The following is a 20,425-nucleotide window of genomic DNA, read 5'->3' as shown; positions in this document are numbered from 1 at the left end:
TATGTCAATCACGAAACTATTTGGTCCAAGAGAAAATGAAATAAATGAAAATAGTGGATTTGGGCATTATGTTCAGCTTTATCTTTACACGTCCAGATGTTCATAATTTTATTATTCAAGGATATACCCGAAAGTATTTCATTAAACAACTTGACAATTGTATTTCCTTCGTCTGTAGCCTGGTTCCCTGGGTCGGTTGCGCCTGCGCTAATGCTCTTGTCGGAGCAGGCGCAACAGACCCTGGAAACCGGGCTGTTATGGTCTCTAGAAATGATTTTCTAAACAATTGTAAGCCTGCAACAACCATATTGCTGTATGTTTTGCTTACTCTGCAACCTTTGTATGGGGGTCCATAAGTAAACGACTTTTGTTTCTGCTTATAGACGCAACCGTGCACAAACCGTGTCTTGTAGCTGGAATATTGGTCAATGCGGCGTAAAACAACAGGCCATCAAGCACAGTGAATGCACGTTAACATAAATAAGAATTCAAGGAAAACACTTTTCCCAAACTTTATTGTGAAGAGCTTTTTTTACATGAAGCAATACCAAGAATGTGTATAATGAAAATAGTCCGTACAACACAGATCTATAGTATTGTGTGACTACCGACTCGGTTGCCGCTTCAAACAAACAGCAGTAACAAGCATGGACGGTTTTAGGGTAAATAGTATATCACCAGTAGATTAATAAAAATATTGTAAATAGTTTTCAACAACACATGTAATTACTTGCTAAATTCTAAAATCGTCCCAACAATTTCAAAACAGGCACGGAGGTCAAACTTGGTATATTTACACCGACTTACACTACACCGGTGTGCTAACGAAGATATATATTTCAAATATACACCATCTTACATTCAACGATATCACATGTTCCTGCTCTTTATTAAATGAAATTTCACCTGTATGGAATCGAGAGTATTACAGTCGGCCGTTTATGGAGACCGCAGCCTTATAACGAGGGAGAAATGTGTGCTTGTGTGAACACCTTTGTGTCAGGAGTGTGAGAAACTGTGAGAAAAATTGATCTGAGTTGTATATACATGTATCTGTATTTGAATGTACGAAGAAGGAATAGTGAGTGAGTATGATTTTACGCCGCTTTTAGCAATGTTCTGACAATATTGCGGAGGGTGACACGAGAAATGGGCTTCTTACATTGTACCCATGAGGAAATATAACCTCTCTCTGTGTGTGTGTGTGTGTGAAAATGTGTGCGTGCGTGCGTGCGTGTGTGTGTGTGTGTTTCTATGTACATGTGTAATAGACAATGTACTGTGAATCACGTTTATGGTTCTGTGTATATGTATAATACTCAGTGTTCTGTGAATCACACTGATGAGGTCGACATTTTCGAAAGGTTAAAAGCGGTACATATCTCAGACTGATATCCTATAGACTATTTAGAAATTTGAACAGGTGTTAAAACCGACAGTGCCTGTTTGAAAACTCAACACTTACGTAAAAGACACCCCGTGTATAACAAGTTTATAGAACACATAAAAAACCCAATACAATCAACAAGTAAAACCAATCCATAACAATATAATCACAAGCATGGGTTCGACTCTGTTTTGGCAACATGAGATGGCTAACACAGATTTTAGAGCTTAGCAAAATGGTCTTATTTCGGGTTTTTTCACATTCGTTATCTTTACAAATCTTAAAAATATGTGGTACGTTAAAAGAATTCCCAAATGTGTTTGAAACAGTATTTACTGAACCACTTGACTGCATCTACATAGCAAAACCACAAAATCAATACTAAGGACATTCAAACTCATCCTCGATAATGAAGGGCATTTTATCTCCACTCCATTGCTATAAATAGCCTGGACCCATCTGCTTATCTACCTTCTTGGAACGTGACGACACATTTCGCTCCCATATCAGTAACCTCACATAGATCTTCGATCACACACGAGCATAATTTGATCGGACGGTTATTTTCAACATCGTTAGTAAGGCATGGTGTAGGAGCAGGGATATCTGTGAAGGAGTTAAAATACCTTGATAATCGAGGATGAGCTTCGCAAGTCTTCTTTCAGTAATTGCTGCCGAATGGGCCGTTAAATAAAAGTGTACACTATGTAAAAGACTATTGTAATCACCACAACGTTGACACAGAAGGCTACAACATTTACCATGCTTCTGACACAGATCTGTGGACATCAGATGTTCTGTTCATACAGAGCAAAAAGCTCGCAAACTTTACAGACTCACATATTAACACCCATTCGTCACCACTCGACCCTTTCCGTAACCTGTTACGGAATGACACGAGTGGTTACGAATACTTGGCACCTTTGGCCAAATTTGTTTTAATGTCAACACACATATTTACTGGACATGAAACTTGCAACAAGTAAAACAAACTATGAAAGGCCACGAGAAAGTGTTTTCAAGCAGTACAAAAAGGCACGTAATGAAATGTACCTAGGTGTACTGAAGAAAAGTATCAATGCAACAGGAATACCCATAGTTGTTTCGTTGTATTTTTATGTCAAAGTTAACAGGTGCGTAGCGAGAAAATAAGGTGTTGGAGCAACAGAAACTATTATATCAGTTATACACCATAACACCACTCTGCACTTCTGAAAATATTTACTGGTCTGTTCAATTCATCACGTGACATTCGCAAAAATGTCAGTTATTAAATCACGTCATCATTAATAATCATACTCATACAAAGGAGCCAAATAGTTTCTTACCCATCAAAAAGCAGTTAGGCTTTCGGGATGAATAAAGTATTCGTTCGGGGTCTCTCATAAAGCAGGTTTCAGCCCTATATGTTTATCGCTTGTTCAGCAGTATTAATAAGTGTTGCGTTCTCCAAAAAGACAACATCACATAAAAATATGAAAAAAATAACAACGTCAGCTTCTCCCCATTCTTTTTGCAAAATATCACAAGGGATCTTTTGGGGCACTTTACCTCAACTTTCAATCAACTTCATTTTAACTGAACAGGTGGTCCCGGTACGGTCTTAAGCCTCGTTTATCCGTATGATTCGGTCATTATGCTCTGGATTAACGGTTCTCCAAGCTGGAGGAACGTCAACGTCAATGATGGTATACAAGTCAACGATCGTATAAACGGAGTTGTTTCCTGAACATCGGGGTCTGGATGAACGAGGCTCGAAATTGTGACCTTTTTGAGATACAGTGTTATTTAAGGCATGAGTTACTCACTGCCACGATCCGCTCCATAAGCACGAATCAAAATGGTGGACTTGACCTACTGTTTTGAGATTAGTATTTCAACTTTTTATTTGCCATAAAATATCATCACTCCGTTTAACAGGATTTTAGACTGCACGCCATAAGGAACTTCTGAATTAGGGACATTTGTAATTTGTTGAGATTTCGTCATAAAGGACGAATCGGATCCTGCTCGTACATTCGTCATCAATGCTCTAAATATGGTCACTGCGCCTTAAAACAATCTTGTTTCTGCCTTTGTCGTTGTCGGGAGACGTTGTAAAGAGTTCAGTGTGCGGCTGAACAAATTTATAAGAAGATAGGTTAACACTCAAAATTCAAAATAACAAAATACAGGAAACGGAGGTATGTCGATGCGCAAAGGACCATGGGATGTCGAGTTCAGTAATCATCTGTGCTGGGGACGAATTGTCCATCAATGGTCAACGCGAAGACGATGCCGTCCACGGGGTGGCCCGACGTCTTCACCTGAGCGACGTGGTCGTTGAGGGTGAAAGTGATGACAGCCCCATCATCGTAGAACTCGTGCTGGAAAGAATTTGACAAAGTTTCATGCAATGTTTACCTTGGGCATTACGAAACTGGTAACTGTTGCATAGGCTGTCACATATACTGACCAGCAATAAATATGCAACTCAGAATTCATGAAAATTATACCTTTTATCACGACTTTGTATTTGATCAAGGATATAGATTGTTTGGATTTCTTTAATTGAGTTTCATTTGGCGGTCAATATAGATTGCTCAACAACGTCTACACCTATGTTTGATAAACAATAAATGGTCATTTGGTGGTCAAGTATTTTACACAGTTATCATAGTGAGGTTTTGGTCTGGTGGTCTAGCCTTGTTGTTAAAGCGTTCGATCGTCACTCCTAAGACCCGGGTTTGATTCCCCACATGGGTACAATGCGTGAAGTCCATTTGTGGAATATTTCTGAATATTGTTAAATGCGGCATAAAAACGTACTACCTCACTCATGCAGTGTTTCGGCGACATTTTCAGCCCAACGTTTTGAAATTTTATGGGTCTAATCCAATTACCAAGTGTCTACCTTCACACGTTTATCATAATGTGTCCACCTTAGTTACCAACTCATTTACAACCTTGTTTATTTTGAAAATGTGATATGTTCCACATGCTTTGAAATGTCTTTCAGGTGTATCATGGTGTTGTTGACAGCGGATGCTGGCACAATCAAGAGACTGTAATACTATAAAGTGAGTGAGTGAGTGAGTGAGTGAGTGAGTGAATGAGTTTAGTTTTACGAAAGATTTAGCAGATTTAACAATATTCCAGTAATATCACGGGGGAGGACTCCAGAAATGGACTTACACATTGTACCCATATTGGGAATCGGACTCGAGGCCTCAGTTAAATACGAGTAAATGCTATAACCACTAGGCTACACCATCGCCCCATGAACCATACCAACTATGCCCAGTGTCAGTGCTCTTAACCAGCTTCTATGAAGAATAATTATGGCTGAAATCAGTTTCAAGCAATTGCGAGTGAGTGAGTGAGTTTAGTTTTACGCCACTTTCACCAATATTCCAGCAACCTACACAAGTCGCAAGGAATCGAACGGTCGACGTAATATGTTTATTGACTGCTCTTGTACAATGATTTGTTCACAATCGTTCATCGTCGTTATCACGCTGACGAGCTTGTCTTGTAAGAAACCTATGAAGGGCGGTTTTGGATCACAGGACTTTTTTTTCTTAACAATATAACGAAAATACTGGATATACTATAACAATGATAATACATTATTAATGCATCAAAGGGTTATATGATCTTACTACTCTGCTTTGTTTTATCTATAAATGCTCACAAATGCTCTGTATGCTACTGCTGGTACAATATGAAGCAACGCCTAAAATTTGAAGCTACGAAAGGTTTCAGATGCGTATTTGATTCGCAAAATGCAAAGTGACCTTCAAAAAACGGTATGTGAAACATTCTACACTGTCTGGTAAGTAACTGCAGCGACACAACATCTTGCCGACTCTGTAATGTTTTGTGGAACAATAGAACTTCTTAAAAAGGAATCCACTGAAATTGGCATTTGAAACAATACCGGGGTCATCAGTGGTACATATATCCGCCACGAGCCTGAATCACCCCGATAGCGTCTCCTCATCGACAGTACAAGTCAACGAAAAATGCCGTTGGCAGATTGTTCCATTCGTCTAACACGGCCTGTCTGAGTTCTCGAATGGTGTCCACGCCTACCAATCGCGTCCCACATGTGTTCGATCGGATCTGGACTTATACTTGACCAACCGAGGAATTGAGGACTATGCTGCTTCTTATGGTCCTCCTAGCACGATATGTGAGTGAGTGAGTTTAGTTTTACGCCACACTTAGCAGTATTCCAGTATATGGCGGCGGTCTGTAACTAATCGAGTCTGGACCAGACAATCTAGTGATCAACAGCATGAGCATCGATCTGCGCAATTGGGAACCGATGACATGTGTCAACCAAGTCAGCGAGCCTGACCACCCGATCTCGTTAGTCGCCTCTTACGACAAGCATATTCGCCTTTTATGGCCAGCATGGGTTGTTGAAGGTCTATTCTACCCCGGGTCCCTAGCACGATGAGGGCAACATGATGATTGACATGCAGAAATGGCAGCTTCTCTGCATTCAGCGTGCCCTGTATGACTTTGATGTCCACCTTCTCATCATGCGAGAAATCTACCGCCACCAGCTACTATTTTCAGAATGTTTTGAGGATTGAGTGCAGTGTGAGGAAGACGTCGGACATCTAAATGGCTGTCTGCAACGTACAGGTTGTACCTGGACTCAACAGACCAAGTAATACGACGCAAATTCCAATTTTCGCGCGCCTATGTCCAAACTAAACGAAGGCGCATGTGATGGTTGGTCAATCTGTGAATCTTTCAAAGGACGACGAGCTCGTAGACCAGCAGCAAGGAGACGTGAGTTGACCAGCTCTCGAGAAACACTCACTCTTTGTTTGAGGACCAAATTGCCATCCGTAGCAGCGTCTGCCATCTCTCATACGGCCGATTTCGACCAGCGGCGACCCTGACCTCACCAGTCCTGTGGTGTTTTTTCAGCAAGCTGATAACGCTGTGACAGACGTTAACGTGTTTTGGTATCTGTCGCAAGGACATGCCACCTTCTTTCATACCTACAATTTGTCATTTTGTGGCCTCAGATAACTGGTTGGGAGCCATAGTACTGAATAATCAACTAACACAGTTCATCTCTCGACACAACTTTTTGTGTACATGTATGCATTTCACATGCATTTTCACGCACGCACGCACGCACGCACGCACAAAGACACTGCCCCCTACACATCACCCTCGAGATCCACGCTATATACGGGATATTTTGTAAGAAATAAATAAAACAAAAAAACAATAATAAACAATTGTATCAATGAATTCGTCATGGTTTATATACTCTATTCACCTTGAGCTACTCACTAATTGGCAATATCACACGCATTTCCTAGCTCTTTAAAAAGCAATTTCTTCTCAGCGTGAATCTTGTAATTAAGATAAAATTATTCATCTCTTAAAAGCACCCGCAGTGAACACTGACATCAAAGGTGCAGACAATGACATACACCTGTGATGGAGAGGCTGTAACGCATGTAAGCCTGTGTTATAACACATGTTTCAATATGTCCCCGTGCTGCTTACAGATAGGGGTAATACCGCCCAGAGAGAAGGTTAGTACGGTCTCATTGTCCTGGAACACCATATATATAATGCCAGCAACTTTAGCACCTTTTTATTGGAACTATGCACGCACGACATAAGAGAAAATCGTTGGGGGCACACTATTGTAATCAGTCGGATAAGTTAATGTGTTGTTTAGGACTTAGCGTAGAATAGGACAAAGGCTTTCAGCACGTACTTTTAACACAGCTAAAACCCATGAGCTTGGTGGGAGCTCAAGCCAAGGCAGCAAATTTTCTTTAGTTCTGCCTTCACGTTTGTCTTTTCCTAATGAGATCCATCTGAGAAAAGGTCCCGTGAAGCTCATTCTTGTCGCCCCGTGGAACTACCGCCACAGAAGTGGTTCATTGTCTCCTTGGGGTATTTCAGTATACGCCCCCGATATACCAAACTTGGAAAGAGAGAGAGTGGATGGTGTCACTTACTTTGTACATTAATGTTATTAATTTTAGGGGTAGTCAGTCACATTGTACATAAGGAAAAAACGAAAAAGTCAAAAACAAGAAAAAAACCCAAACAAAACAAAAACAAAAACAAAAACCCACTAGCCATAAATATGTGTCGTCCAGTACACCTCGTGGTATTTCCGCGGCAGTAAAGGTGTCTTGTGTAATTTGTGTAATGTAAATCGCAAACACTCCATACTTCATACACCGGTAGCCTTGCTTTAGCAGAAACCGTCCTCAGCAATGATGGAATGGTCACAATGTCTGACGTTGATACTACCGCGTAATTATTGGTATAGTTTGAACTTTCCCAAGATGACACTTTTACATGATATATACTACATAACAAAAAAGTATGGGAGCACCCTAAATTTGATAGTCACATATAAGTTTGAGAAATACAGTTCGTTCTACCACCGTGTATAGTGTAATAAAGCACACTTTCGCGAAAGTGTGCTTTATTACACTATACATGGTGGTAGAGCGATCTGTATTTCTTTTCTAAGATGCCGTATTCAATAACTTCTAAGCGTAATTTTGATTAATCTATGGCAGGAAACAAACGACGGTGCATGTGACCTAAATTAATAATCCTCGCACAGGGCTAACTGACGCGCTGTTCTTTTGACGTGTCAGCCCACTACGTTAAGACAAAGGTTACTGGAAAAACAAATGATGAACAATTTGATGATGGTTTATGTTCGGGTTAAATATCTTCTCTAGATCATTTTAATTACATCCGTGATTCTCTTAAACCATACAAGGCAATATGACCGCCTCATTTCTACTACCAACGAAAGTACATTCAGAGGAAGCTGACAAGTCAAGCGACATTCCACGATTGCATTATGGGAATGTAAACATTGCCAACATTACCGTGTGTCTGTACGATTTTGAGTCGAACTATGGGATATTTTATCCGTCAGAAAAAATAAACGTAATGTTTCCACCGGTGATGTTAGCTGTGTGGTGCAGCTGCAAACCAAGAAACGGGATGCGACGAAGCAGTTTACTGTGGGAAGCTGTACGAGGCGATGGCAACTGACATCCATCGTGACGTCGGTTACATTGTGACGCAATGCAAAAAAGTTCGATTACGAGGGGGCAGACTGGAATGGCGACAGGAAGTCAACACATTGTGACGTAATGCAGAAAGTGCACATTATCGTCTGATAAAGTATTGTCGGCGCCTTTGATCTTTCGCCGAAGCATCTTAGAATTATAACTATAATGACATGGTGACGTCATGACATTTAGGTAAGTTATAATCTGATATGACCGGCCTCAATTAGGAGATTAACATCGTGCGTTGGCCAATTTCCGGGTGTTATTGAGTATTTGAAGCACGGGAATACACATGATGTTTACCGATATTGTAAACAAAAGAGTAAACAAAAGGGTTTACTGTCTGCACTTGTTTACATCGACTACTAGTAAGGCAGTGAGGTGTCATCAGCTGGTCGTTTCACCTGGCATCTGGAGTTGCTCATTTGTGATGTCATTCTAACTTACGTCACAATATGATTTGAATGACGTCACCACTGTTGACACAACAAAACAATTGTTGTCTTTGTTTCTAGATGTCAATACACAGCGAATAGTCTTGCAGTTTCCGGGAATCAAATACTATTTGATCATGTTTTTCAACCAGTCAGATTACAGAACACAGTGACTTTTGGTTTACAATCGAGGATTGTTGAAGGTAGTACCAGAAAACAGACTGCAACCTTGACATACAAAACAGCCTTCATGCAGAACACAGTTGCAATGGTCACTGCTATAGCAAACAACTGGCTATTGCTTCAATGCATAACGGCGTGAGTGAGTGAGTTGGGGTTTAGCAGTATTCCAGCAATACCACGGCGATGAACATGGGCTTCTCACAATGCACCGACCCACTTGGGCAATCGAACCAGTGCCATCGGCGTGACGACAGAACGCTAAAGTGATTTACCCAAAAGGCTAACCCTCAATACATGATTTCCCATACGATACAGCGTGTGACGTCCATTTCTGGTGTCCCGTGACGTCATAGTGCCTGAATATTGCTAAAAGGGCGTGAAACACAACTCACTCACTCAGTGCATGACAGAGCTGACAGCGTGCATGTAAAACGACAAGAAAGTCGAAATTGACGCGTGAAACATCAAACGGAGATGTCAACTCTTCATCAAAGTCGCATTATTGATCATTCTAAAGCATTGATACAAACACCTGGAAGGTGCATTTCCCTGACGCATATCAGACCACATAAATATGATCAGTACATCGTCATTTATTGCCATTAACATGCTCTCCTTCAATACTGAATCAATAAATGGAAACTAATTAGCTTTAATGGTGACGTCACTTGCAACCCAGGTGTTCATCTGCTGTAGGCGATTTAAGTCGACCGGAGTGGAACATAAATTAGTTACCTTGTGTTAGCACAGATCACCCAAGGTTGACGCGTGTTAAACATGGGTTCACCTGGGTCGTTCAAGACGACGAAGAACGGTCAGACAAGTTCACTTCCCAAATGGCATTCTGGCCCGACGTCAGGTCGCTATCTGGCTTCGCTTGTCGCTGAAAGAAGCTTGCAATGCCTGGTCGTACATCTAGGCTAAGAGTCAGACGGTGTCCGATTTTGATATTGGATGACGAACTTTATGAAGAAATGTTACGCATGCGCATCCATAGCCGCGGATCAGTATAATTCTACTGGGTATGATGCGGATGGGGCCCAACCATACCCACAATGCCATAATTGTCGGAAACGACCGTCTAGCAGGCAGGCCCGGGTTACCTAGAACCAATGAATACCGGTACTAGCCATCTTTCTATCTTGTGGAGTTTATTCCTGACATCCGCCGGACAACTCACAGCTCAATGAATTACAACGAAACATCGTCGTCACAGTTTGACGGGCGCGGACTGTTTTTGACAGCGACGTGACTGGCAGAGGGTCGTCTTCAGTGATGAAAGCAGGTCCTGTTTGTTCAGAGCTGATGGAAGACTGCGCGATTACTGCCAAAGGGAAAACGGCATGTTGCGTTCAGGAGATCGTCGAAGGGCTGTAATGTTGAAGGAGGACATTCTGGACAGGAGACAACAGCATCGGTCATCGTTCACGGTTATTCGACAACGCATGGCTATTTGGGTTTTGTCGCATCCCTCACACTCCCTAGACATGCCTCAAATCAAACCCCCCGTGGGACGTCATGGACGTCAAGGATCGTCGAGTTCGACAGGAACTACATCCTCTAGTCAGCCCATAACAGCTCACCCGGACCCTACATACCTCACGTGAACACTGACATTTCCCTCGCGCCGCAACATTTTTGCGTGTCTTGTAGCTTTATTTAGTGGTCATACACGTTAGGTGTCACTGAAACATTTTCAGGTGTGTGTCTATCGTCCCTGTCGTTGAAACCTTCATTTTGCTACCCCACGTCATTTCGGGGTGCTGTCAGGCCAATACAGGGTGCTGTATAAGTGTACTTCATTTCTCTACTTTTTCTTTTTTTTTAAAAGGCTGGATTTAAAACTTACGCATTGTGCCACAGACAATATCTTAATAATCCGCAAGCCACCATGTCTTTTATTAAGTATGACTGCAAAGGAATCATGTCCTGAGGGAATTAACTGGCTCCGAAAGTCCCGTTTCAACCCGTTCCAAACTAGACTAGGATTTCTGAGTTGTATTTTGACTGGTTAAACGAGTCTTTCATGGTCCAGTGTATATAGGGACACGAAGTCGACATCCGGTTTGTAAATAACATGGCGACTACTAGATTTGCAGCTATGAACCGCCGACTGGGCGTCAACAAATATTTTCATTCTTTTAATGTTTTTAATCAACGTGCGCCAGGAGAGATCGGTTTAATTACAACACAGAGCTTGATTTTGGGATTAGATCGTTTTGATTGAGACGGCCATGCATTTTGAAGCAAATGCAAGGAATATATAAGGTAGAATCTGATTGGTCAATACGGGGGACCTAATTAGCAATAAACACTCGAGCTCGATCCAGCCAGGAAATTAAATATAATTGATTGTCAGTTAGACCCCTTGCCTCGGGAAGATGTTTTGCGTTAAAGGTTCTCATATCAATACAATTTATCCATACAGTTTATCAATACAACTTTCTCCTTGGGACAGTTTGCTAAATTATTAGCTCCTGAATTCGCATGAATGTTTGTCAGTCCGAGCGAAGTAGAGCCCTTTCAGACAATTGTTCCAAATGTTGCTAGCTAGCGTACTGATACGAGTCTGAAAGTAGCATCGGGTCTATTGTCATTGCAGTTACGCAAAATATCCTTGAATTTAAATTCCACTTGGACCAGTCAGAATCGCGGAATGAAAATAACACACTTCGTAATTAAATTTCATACGTAATACTATGTAAAAATATACTTACAGATGTTGGGATATCTATTCCATTACACGAGACAGCCAAGGAGGTTTTGTCTGAAAAAATAAGATTTTAAATTAACACTGAAGTAACATGTCGCCCAAAAGAAACCACACACCTTGTTTAGGGGGATTGTTTCCTAAAGAAACAACGTACATATGTTTCTGTGTTTGTTTGGCAACAGGTCCAGGTATTGCCTGGATGGCATTGTATGATCCTTCACTAGGTACTTGGAGGTATGCTCACATTATCCACCATTAGTTCTATGTCCCAAAGTGAACCTGACGCTACGACCCCCATGATACCCATAGTTTACTGAGTAGGTAATGACTGGAACCTTGTTATTTATTTATTTATTTATTTATTTATTTATTTATTTATTTATTTATTTATTTATTTTTGGAGGTGGTATCTGTAAAATCTTTAAAAGATAGGCGTATGAAGGATATTTCCGATTTTCCACTCATCAGTGGCGAAAATAACGTCCTGTGGAAGGTCATGTTTTGACAAGTACCAAGTGTTCCAGTGGTGACTTTTTTTACTTGAATTTGCATGTGTTTGTGATTTTCTCGCAAACACCTGCTGTCATTACTATTTAATGACAAAGCTTATCACGGTAGCATGATAGTTTTGCAGTAGGTTCTGACATTGGTAGTTTGGGGTGAGGGGTGGAGTGGCTAAGGAAAGGGGTTTGTGGTTAGAACTGTTGAGTTAGCGCGTTGCAGGTGTAAACCTAGTTATATCGATACTACGTTTCCCATGGCATAGGAAGGAAGATCCTATTCATAAAAACAATTCCGAGGTCATTGGACATAGCAACGGCAAGAGGCATAACACAATGACCGACCTGTTTGGTGTTACATATTTGTAGCGAAGGGAAATAAACCCATCCGTACCCGCAAATAATCGGATCAAAGATGGCGGTGGGTACGTGACTGATGTTCTCCCTTGGAATGTGTTGTTAATATTTTACCATATTTCATGAACCATGCCATACTTTGTCGACATAATGGCACTTTTGTTCATGAGTAAAAGCGATTTACCGGATACTCCTGCCAGATGACCTTAGGGAAGACATTATATTTTAGTTGACCTTTGGTACTTCTCATTATTTTCTACATGGCAAAACTTGAACCCACATTTGATGTCCGTTTAAAGTTCATTATAAGACCAGAAACGGTTTTTGTGATGGCGATGGATTTAATCCATTACCTTAGTTTGGTTTGATCCCAAAGCTTGCAGTATTTCGGTGAACTTTGCCGGTCAGTGACAGTTTGATAATGCATCAGATCCAAACTTTCACTGAAGAAGTGCGTATGTTTTTTTGCGCTTCCTTTATTAACATTTCATTAATATCACGAAGGGGGACACCAGAAATGGGCTTGAAACAATGTACACACGTGGGAGATACAACCCCGGTCTTCAGCATGACTGGTGAAAGCTTGGACCACTGGGCTACCCTAAAGTCCCTCCAAAAAAGCGTATACTATCCTTTGGTGACAGTTTCGCATTATATCCTTAGTTCCAAAAGAGACGCGACATACCTATGTGGAATGAGAACTGTTATCCCACATGCATGTTTCTAGCCACCATATGCTTTATGCAGAACGTACCAAAGAAAGATAAACAACAGCAACGAGAGTGTATTTAAGATCTGATGATGTTTTGTTTATTGTGTCTAACCTGACGAGTCCAGATTAGACATGTTTAGAAGCTGATGTTATCAGTATCTGGTATGACCGCCATTATTGTTATCACATGAGTACACAGTCTTCTCATGGACATGAACAAACGTGGAACGAAAGCGCGGGGAATATTATTGTTCTCATTTAAATCATGATAGGAGTAGCCAAACCATCGTTTGGATGTGGTGATTGGCCAGGAATTGTCCTGAGGTAGTGGCAGTGTGGGCGCGGGCATTAGATAAAACCAAAATTGTAATCTTTTATAAAAGGTTATGTAAAGAACAGATACAGGTTTAAACCTTTTCATAAGGACACTGAAGTTGTTCGACAATACCTATACCTGGGAATTCTATTTAATGGCAATGGTTAGTTTGCTAAGGCAATTAAGAGATTTGCAGAACTGCAAAAGGGGCTATGTTTCTGTTTTTAAAACCATTAGGGAACCTGAAATCCCAACTGTCAGCTGAAACTTTTCGATCAATGCATTTTACCAATTATATTATTTGGGTCAGAATTTTTTTGAGAATTTTGTAAATATATACTTAAGGAAAGACAATATGCTCCAAATGTTATGGTCTATGTGATACTCGGTAGATACCCAATTGAAATAATGATTAAAACAAGAATCATAAGCTACTTGTGCAAAGTCATTACATCATCACATAAGTTATCCCGTACGATGTGTAGTGTAATGGCTAATGGGTTTTCAATTTACTCTTTTAAATATAGTGAAAAGTATGTTCAAAATGTTGGGTTCTCATATATATGGCAGTCCCAAAGTTTTCCCTCCGCAGCCTGACTGAAAAATTCTGTTAAATACACACTTATAGATCCGTTTAAGCAATCATGGAGTGTTGACCTTCAAACCTCATCAAAAGGTTAATATTACTCCTTATATAAGAATACATGTACTCTCAACTTGGAATCTTCTTTAACCTGCCTCCCATTGAAACAGCATGTCTGGTTAACGAAGCTGCCAGCATAAAATCACAGATTACCGATTGAAACCGGCAGATCGTGTAATTTAAACACAGAAAATGGACTATATACAATCTGTAGCCACAATGCTATATGTGACGAATTTCATATTATCTTATCATTCGGAGCCCAAAATGATGTAAGGAAGGGTATTCTCCTTAGTTACTTTTGCAATGATTAAACCAAAAAAAACTGATAAATTTATTTTCCTTGGAAACCTATAATCCTTTGGTAAAAAATGGTCTTGTTTAACGATAAAAATATATCTGTATTATCTATATCATTTTGTAAGACTATTGAGAAGATGTAGAGGCTCGAAAGTGGATACGGCGAGCTGCAAGTCTGCCACTGCTGCCCTTCTCGATGTCCAAGATGCCTGACTTGACGCCAAGAATCAATGTCCTGACATACGCCAAGCCGATACCATCAGCGATTACATAGTTGCGAATCAGCAAGTCTCTCCAGTATGACCACCAACACGTTTTCCGGTCCACTGAATTCTTTCAGAATACTGAAGGTTCGGAGAGAGCAAAATTTGGGGCAGCTCCACCGTCCAAGAAGGCTGTCTACAAAGAGAAAGCAACGCCCTGTCCGACTAAAGGAACAGCTTCACCGCCGTAAGAAGAAACCCCTTCAGCTCCTGGATGCAGTTGGTCCACAAGTGATCGATAAGAAGTGACCGATAAACTATGACTAGGACAGTGACTTAGCATGTTTGACATTGAGTATGAGGAAGATTGTCACTGACACTGAGCGTGATAAAGTGTGACATTGAGTATGATAAAATGGATAAATGAAATTTCACTTGTAACAACTTGTACACATCCTTGACATAAAGGATCACCTGATGCATTGTCATGACATGGGTAATACCATTTTTCATATTCAAGGCTACAGCCTACTAATTAGGCATGCAACCCACCATAAACAGTCTGCGTTTTGGGAGGTCTGCGTTTTGGGAGGTCTGAGTTTTGGGAGGTCTGAGTCTTTTTTCCGATTGTATTCTTTATTCAGTAAAGACTTGGGCTATATGCCCCACGTCATCATTTTACACTGTATACATGGTAGAATATGGTTATTCATTGAAATATACATAATGCTACATTTACACAAAGAGGCTTCGCTATGAAGGGCAAGAGATGGAAAACACAGAAACATACGGACGAATAGAGACAGCGCTATCTATCTCAGATGTCTTTTATGTTCGCGATTAACACGACAGTGTGTTTCTGCATTGAGTTTAGTCCACCTTGAACCTCCCAACTCATGGTTTCCCAAACCTGCTCTCCGTGTTACGGTTTGATTTCTAGTTGAAACCAGCCATTCGTAACATTGGATTACTGAATAACCTTATACCGAAAATTAAGACACTATCCTCTTTGTATTGTCAGTAATATTGACAGTTACTTCGCTCAAATTGTACGCTTTGTCTGTGTGCACTGGTGAGAATCGTGTTGTGAACGGTATTCTTGTAAATAAGTAATCGACATACCGGGACACAATGCTAGTAATGAGAATGACGATATAGTTCTGTGAAGTCTGACTTCCAAACGTCCTTCTTCACCATGGATCTAAAACTCGCCATTGATTGTTACCATATTGACGTAAGTGCCCGTAGATTTATCTATTTTGAGAACTGGTAATTAATAATACTAGAAACCCGAATTACCAGTGACGATTTATTGCAATTTGATGTAGGTAATTATTTAAAATATGTGAAATTAAGAACCTGTCATTTTGCTGTCTACCTTTACAATCATCAATACTTTGTACATTGTATTTCGCCGCTGTACTATTGTTGATGGTCTTAGTGACTATATTAGAATGGACCTGCCCGTCTGTTGCCATACCATGCAAGATATATACCACATTGTCTTAACAAACATTAAAAAAAGCAAAGAGAAAAAATGGAAAATTGTTTTTGAGTGTAATCGGAAAACACCAGGAAATATTCAATATTATGCATTGAGCAGACAAGAGCAAGATACAACGATTCAAAGTGATGGGTCACAAATACTCTAAAGCGCTACCTTAAAAACGTGCCGTTAAAATACTATTATCGTGATACGAAATGTGACCCATAACTATCAGTCAAAACTCTAAACACTTTGAACCAATAATAACTATCACTTAATCAATAACAATACAAATTACAAAAAATACACTCTCTTAACAGTGCATGCAACCCTTTGGGTGTATCTGAGTGATGGTGTGATGTTGAGTTTCGTATGACGGTAAGATGGATCTCATTACAGTACATGTACCTGGCACACTCACTAGTCAACGATAACAACAGGAAGTACAGGATTTCGCCGCTGTAGGCCTACTACATACAATTCTACATTTTCGAGCGGGATGTTTTTTCTTCAGACATATAGCCAAAGATACCAAACACGTATATATGGACAATAAATTAGTGAGCTAATGTCTCCATACCTCTAAGAATGTGACAGAATTTACAGTCTCAAAACTAAACACTTTGCCATGGCCCGTAAAGACCACCGAACATAAATTGGACTCTTGGACGGCACATTCGAGCGTGTGAATTTTCTAAAATCTGCATAATTCCGTGTATGATCCATACAATCATGTAAATCAGAGGATGGTGCTTGATTTATGATCATCTGTATATTTTAAAGAGAATTGTAACAAAAAAAAATGGGGGTTATGTGTTTCGTTTCTTTGACCTTACAATAACGCTCTGTGGAACGTTAGCGTTTTATTTATACTTAAGGAATTACTAACGTCACTTTGTCACCAGTACTGGTCCCGAAGACCAAAATAAGTGAAATGTATTGATCTGTTCAACATCGTCGTTGTCGCCGTCGCTGTCGCTATGCTAACGAAGCGCTGCCCCTTTACGACGCTGCCTTCAAGACCGGAGGTCATACAGGTGGTAGGTATTCATGAAGTCACTGAGGTATGACGACTTTGACTTTCGATGAGTGTGGCATTATTAATTAACCATTGTCATACTCCGGATCAAAAAGGGACTGTTAGATCTAGATAACACTCAACTCCAACAAGAATAACCTTTCTTGAATACAACAGTATTCATTGTAGTCGCCATTATTGCATGGTCAATATACTATGGAAGGATAATTATATGACGAATAAGCCCTCGTGTACTCATCACTTGGTGTTTAAAGACAAAATGCTTTAAGCATAAATGGTGGGAGACAGCATCGCTGAGCTAACTGCCAGGCAAAAGAATATACATATTTGAAAATAAGATTTGTTGATGTAGCTCTACAAATGTTATCAAAACGTTAATATTCTGAAACAGTCGACAGAACAATTAAGGTACATAAAAACAACAAAAACAACAACAAAAACCCTCAATTATAATACCGGTATCACCTTTCAATAACCTTTCCTGTGCCCTGTGTTTTTTTCATATGGTAGGGACGTGGGTGGGCGAAATAATTTTCAAATTGTGCTAGCCCGTAGGGCGAACTAGTTACTAGCCCATAGAATAATTCATTAGCCCGAAATTTGAATGTAGAAATGTAGATTACATTTACAAAATCCAGTGGCTGTGGAAATTTACATGCCCGACTAGATTTTTACTAGCCGCGGGCGGGACAGTGGCTATTTCGCACACTGGTTGGTCCTAACGCCAGTTATATCACGGCGTGTCTGCTTGATATGGGAGCAAAACCCGAAGGAATGTAGATCATAGACGTTCGTCAGTTTGGAGAAACCACAACGCAGGGACATGGTATTAACAGCCCCAGAAACATTACCTCTGCCACTAGGTAGACATTCCCGATTTGGTTGTGTTCACATTCCATTTTATTACGTTTGTACATTGAAACTTGTACTAAAAGGCTCGAAAAATGAAACAAATGAGACATCAAGTTAATAGTGTAGTTACTAGGTCAACGTTGGCAAAAGGTTGCTCTGGCGTGACCCGGAAGTTGGATTTCTCCAGGTCTGTGAGCAACAGAGCCGAGAACTGAGAGATGATTTCAATGAAACTGTAACTACCCATCCCTCTTGCAGTCAAGAAAATACAAAGGGTCATAACTGAGAAACGATGAACACTGCTTCCAAGGGTGTTAGTCTGTTAGGTAATACAACCTGGATAAGGGACCATTCGGAGGTTCTTTTACAATTACCGATCTAAAAGCATTTCGGTGGACGTAAAAGGCAAATTATTGATGAAAATTATTTCTTGCAATCAGTAATGAGAGCATATGTTTGAGAAACGGGCAAGCACAAAAAGCCAAACGGTCTGTTAATGGCTTATTCAACATTTTGTAGGTATATTCTCAGGGTCGAGGTAAGGGATAAATCTAATTCGATGTTGGCAGATGTTGCAGGAATAGGTTGCGATCCTTGCCTTTTGAAAAAGGTCAAGTGTGGAAGATCATACCCTTGTTCGTCAACTAGGGCTCCGTTCCAGTGAGTATGGTTTTATGCCGCATTTAGTAATATTCCAGAAATACCATGAAAGGGAACACTAGCAATGGGTTTCACACGTTGTGTGGCACTGAACCCGGATCTTCGGCGTAATAAACCAACGCTGTAACCAATAGGCTACCCCACTGTAGTCGTCTTGTGGAGCAGTGTCCAGCCTCCAGTAGCAGCTGCCAGTTCTAGGACCTCTTTCAATATCTGACCAACAACTTGAAATTTTGGAGCGTGTGGTAGATTTGGCCAAATCCGGCATAAATATAGTGTATAGGGGAAAAGGCATCCTCTTTCCTCTACAATAATTATTGCAAAATGAAGTTCTCTATAGTTACGATTGCAAAATGAAGTCCTCTAAAGTAACTATAGCAAAATGACGTCCTATACAGTAACTATAGCAAAATGGCGTCCTCTACAGTAACTATTGCAAAATGGCTTCCTCTACAGTAACTATAGCAAAATGACGTCCTCTACAGTAACTATTGCAAAATGGCTTCCTCTACAGTAACTATAGCAAAATGATGTGCCTCTACAGCAACTACAGCTAAATGACGTCCTCTACAGTAACTATTGCAAAATGGCTTCCTCTACAGTAACTATAGCAAAATGACGTCCTCTACAGTAACTATTGCAAAATGGCTTCCTCTACAGTAACTATTGCAAAATGATGCGCCTCTACAGCAACTACAGCTAAATGACGTCCTCTACAGTAACTATAGCAAAATGGCGTCCTCTACCGTAACTATTGAAAAATGGCGTCCTCTACAGTAACATTTGCAAAATGGCTTCCTCTACAGTAACTATAGCAAAATGGCGTCCTCTACAGTAACTATTGCAAAATGGCGTCCTCTACAGTAACTATTGCAAAATGGCGTCCTCTACAGTAACTATAGCAAAATGACGTCCTCTACAGCAACTACAGCTAAAGCTAAATGGCGTCCTCTACAGTTACTATTGCAAAATGACCTCCTCTACAGTAACTACTGCAAAATGACCTCCTCTAAAGTAACTATTGCAAAATGACGTCCTCTACAGTAACTGTTGCAAAATGACGTCCTCTACAGTAACTGTTGCAAAATGACGTCCTGTGCAGTAACTATTGCAAAATGATGTCCTCTACAATAACTATTGCAAAATGACGTCCTCTACAGTAACTATTGCAAAATGACGTCCTCTACAGTAACTGTTGCAAAATGACGTCCTCTACAGTAACTATTGCAAAATGACGTCCTCTACAGTAACTATAGCAAAATGACGTCCTCTACAGTAACTGTTGCAAAATGACGTCCTCTACAGTAACTATTGCAAAATGACGTCCTCTACAGTAACTATAGCAAAATGACGTCCTCTACAGTAACTGTTGCAAAATGACGTCCTCTGCAGTAGCTATTGCAAAATGACGTCCTCTACAGCAGCCATTGGAAATGTCTGAGAATGGAGATGGAGAACAATGAAGGTGGGACCTGCGCGACGTGTGTTGTCCCTGTACTGTCCCAAACAAGCTGGTCCTAACTCATGGCATGCTTCCATGAAACGTCTTGGTATTTGGAGATCCGCTGTT

At 40.5% G+C, this 20,425-nt stretch overlaps 1 protein-coding gene across 1 annotated transcript in view; it reads right to left on the bottom strand.

Moving 5' to 3' along the window:
• Positions 1-498: 498 nt before the first annotated feature.
• LOC137281866 (fas apoptotic inhibitory molecule 1-like) overlaps positions 499-20,425 on the bottom strand; it is a 45,268-nt gene continuing 25,341 nt past the window's right edge. The window contains exons 4-5 of the mRNA XM_067813531.1: positions 11,792-11,841; positions 499-3,753 (exon numbers count right to left, since the gene is read on the bottom strand). Coding sequence (XP_067669632.1) covers positions 3,607-3,753; positions 11,792-11,841 — 197 coding nt within the window. The 3' untranslated portion in view covers positions 499-3,606. The remainder of the gene's footprint in view (positions 3,754-11,791; positions 11,842-20,425) is intronic.

The sequence above is a fragment of the Haliotis asinina genome, chromosome 4, assembly GCF_037392515.1.
Source record: "Haliotis asinina isolate JCU_RB_2024 chromosome 4, JCU_Hal_asi_v2, whole genome shotgun sequence".
NCBI lineage: Eukaryota > Metazoa > Mollusca > Gastropoda > Lepetellida > Haliotidae > Haliotis > Haliotis asinina.
Note: the sequence above shows the minus strand (reverse complement) of the source record. Positions and strands in the feature narration are given on the sequence as shown.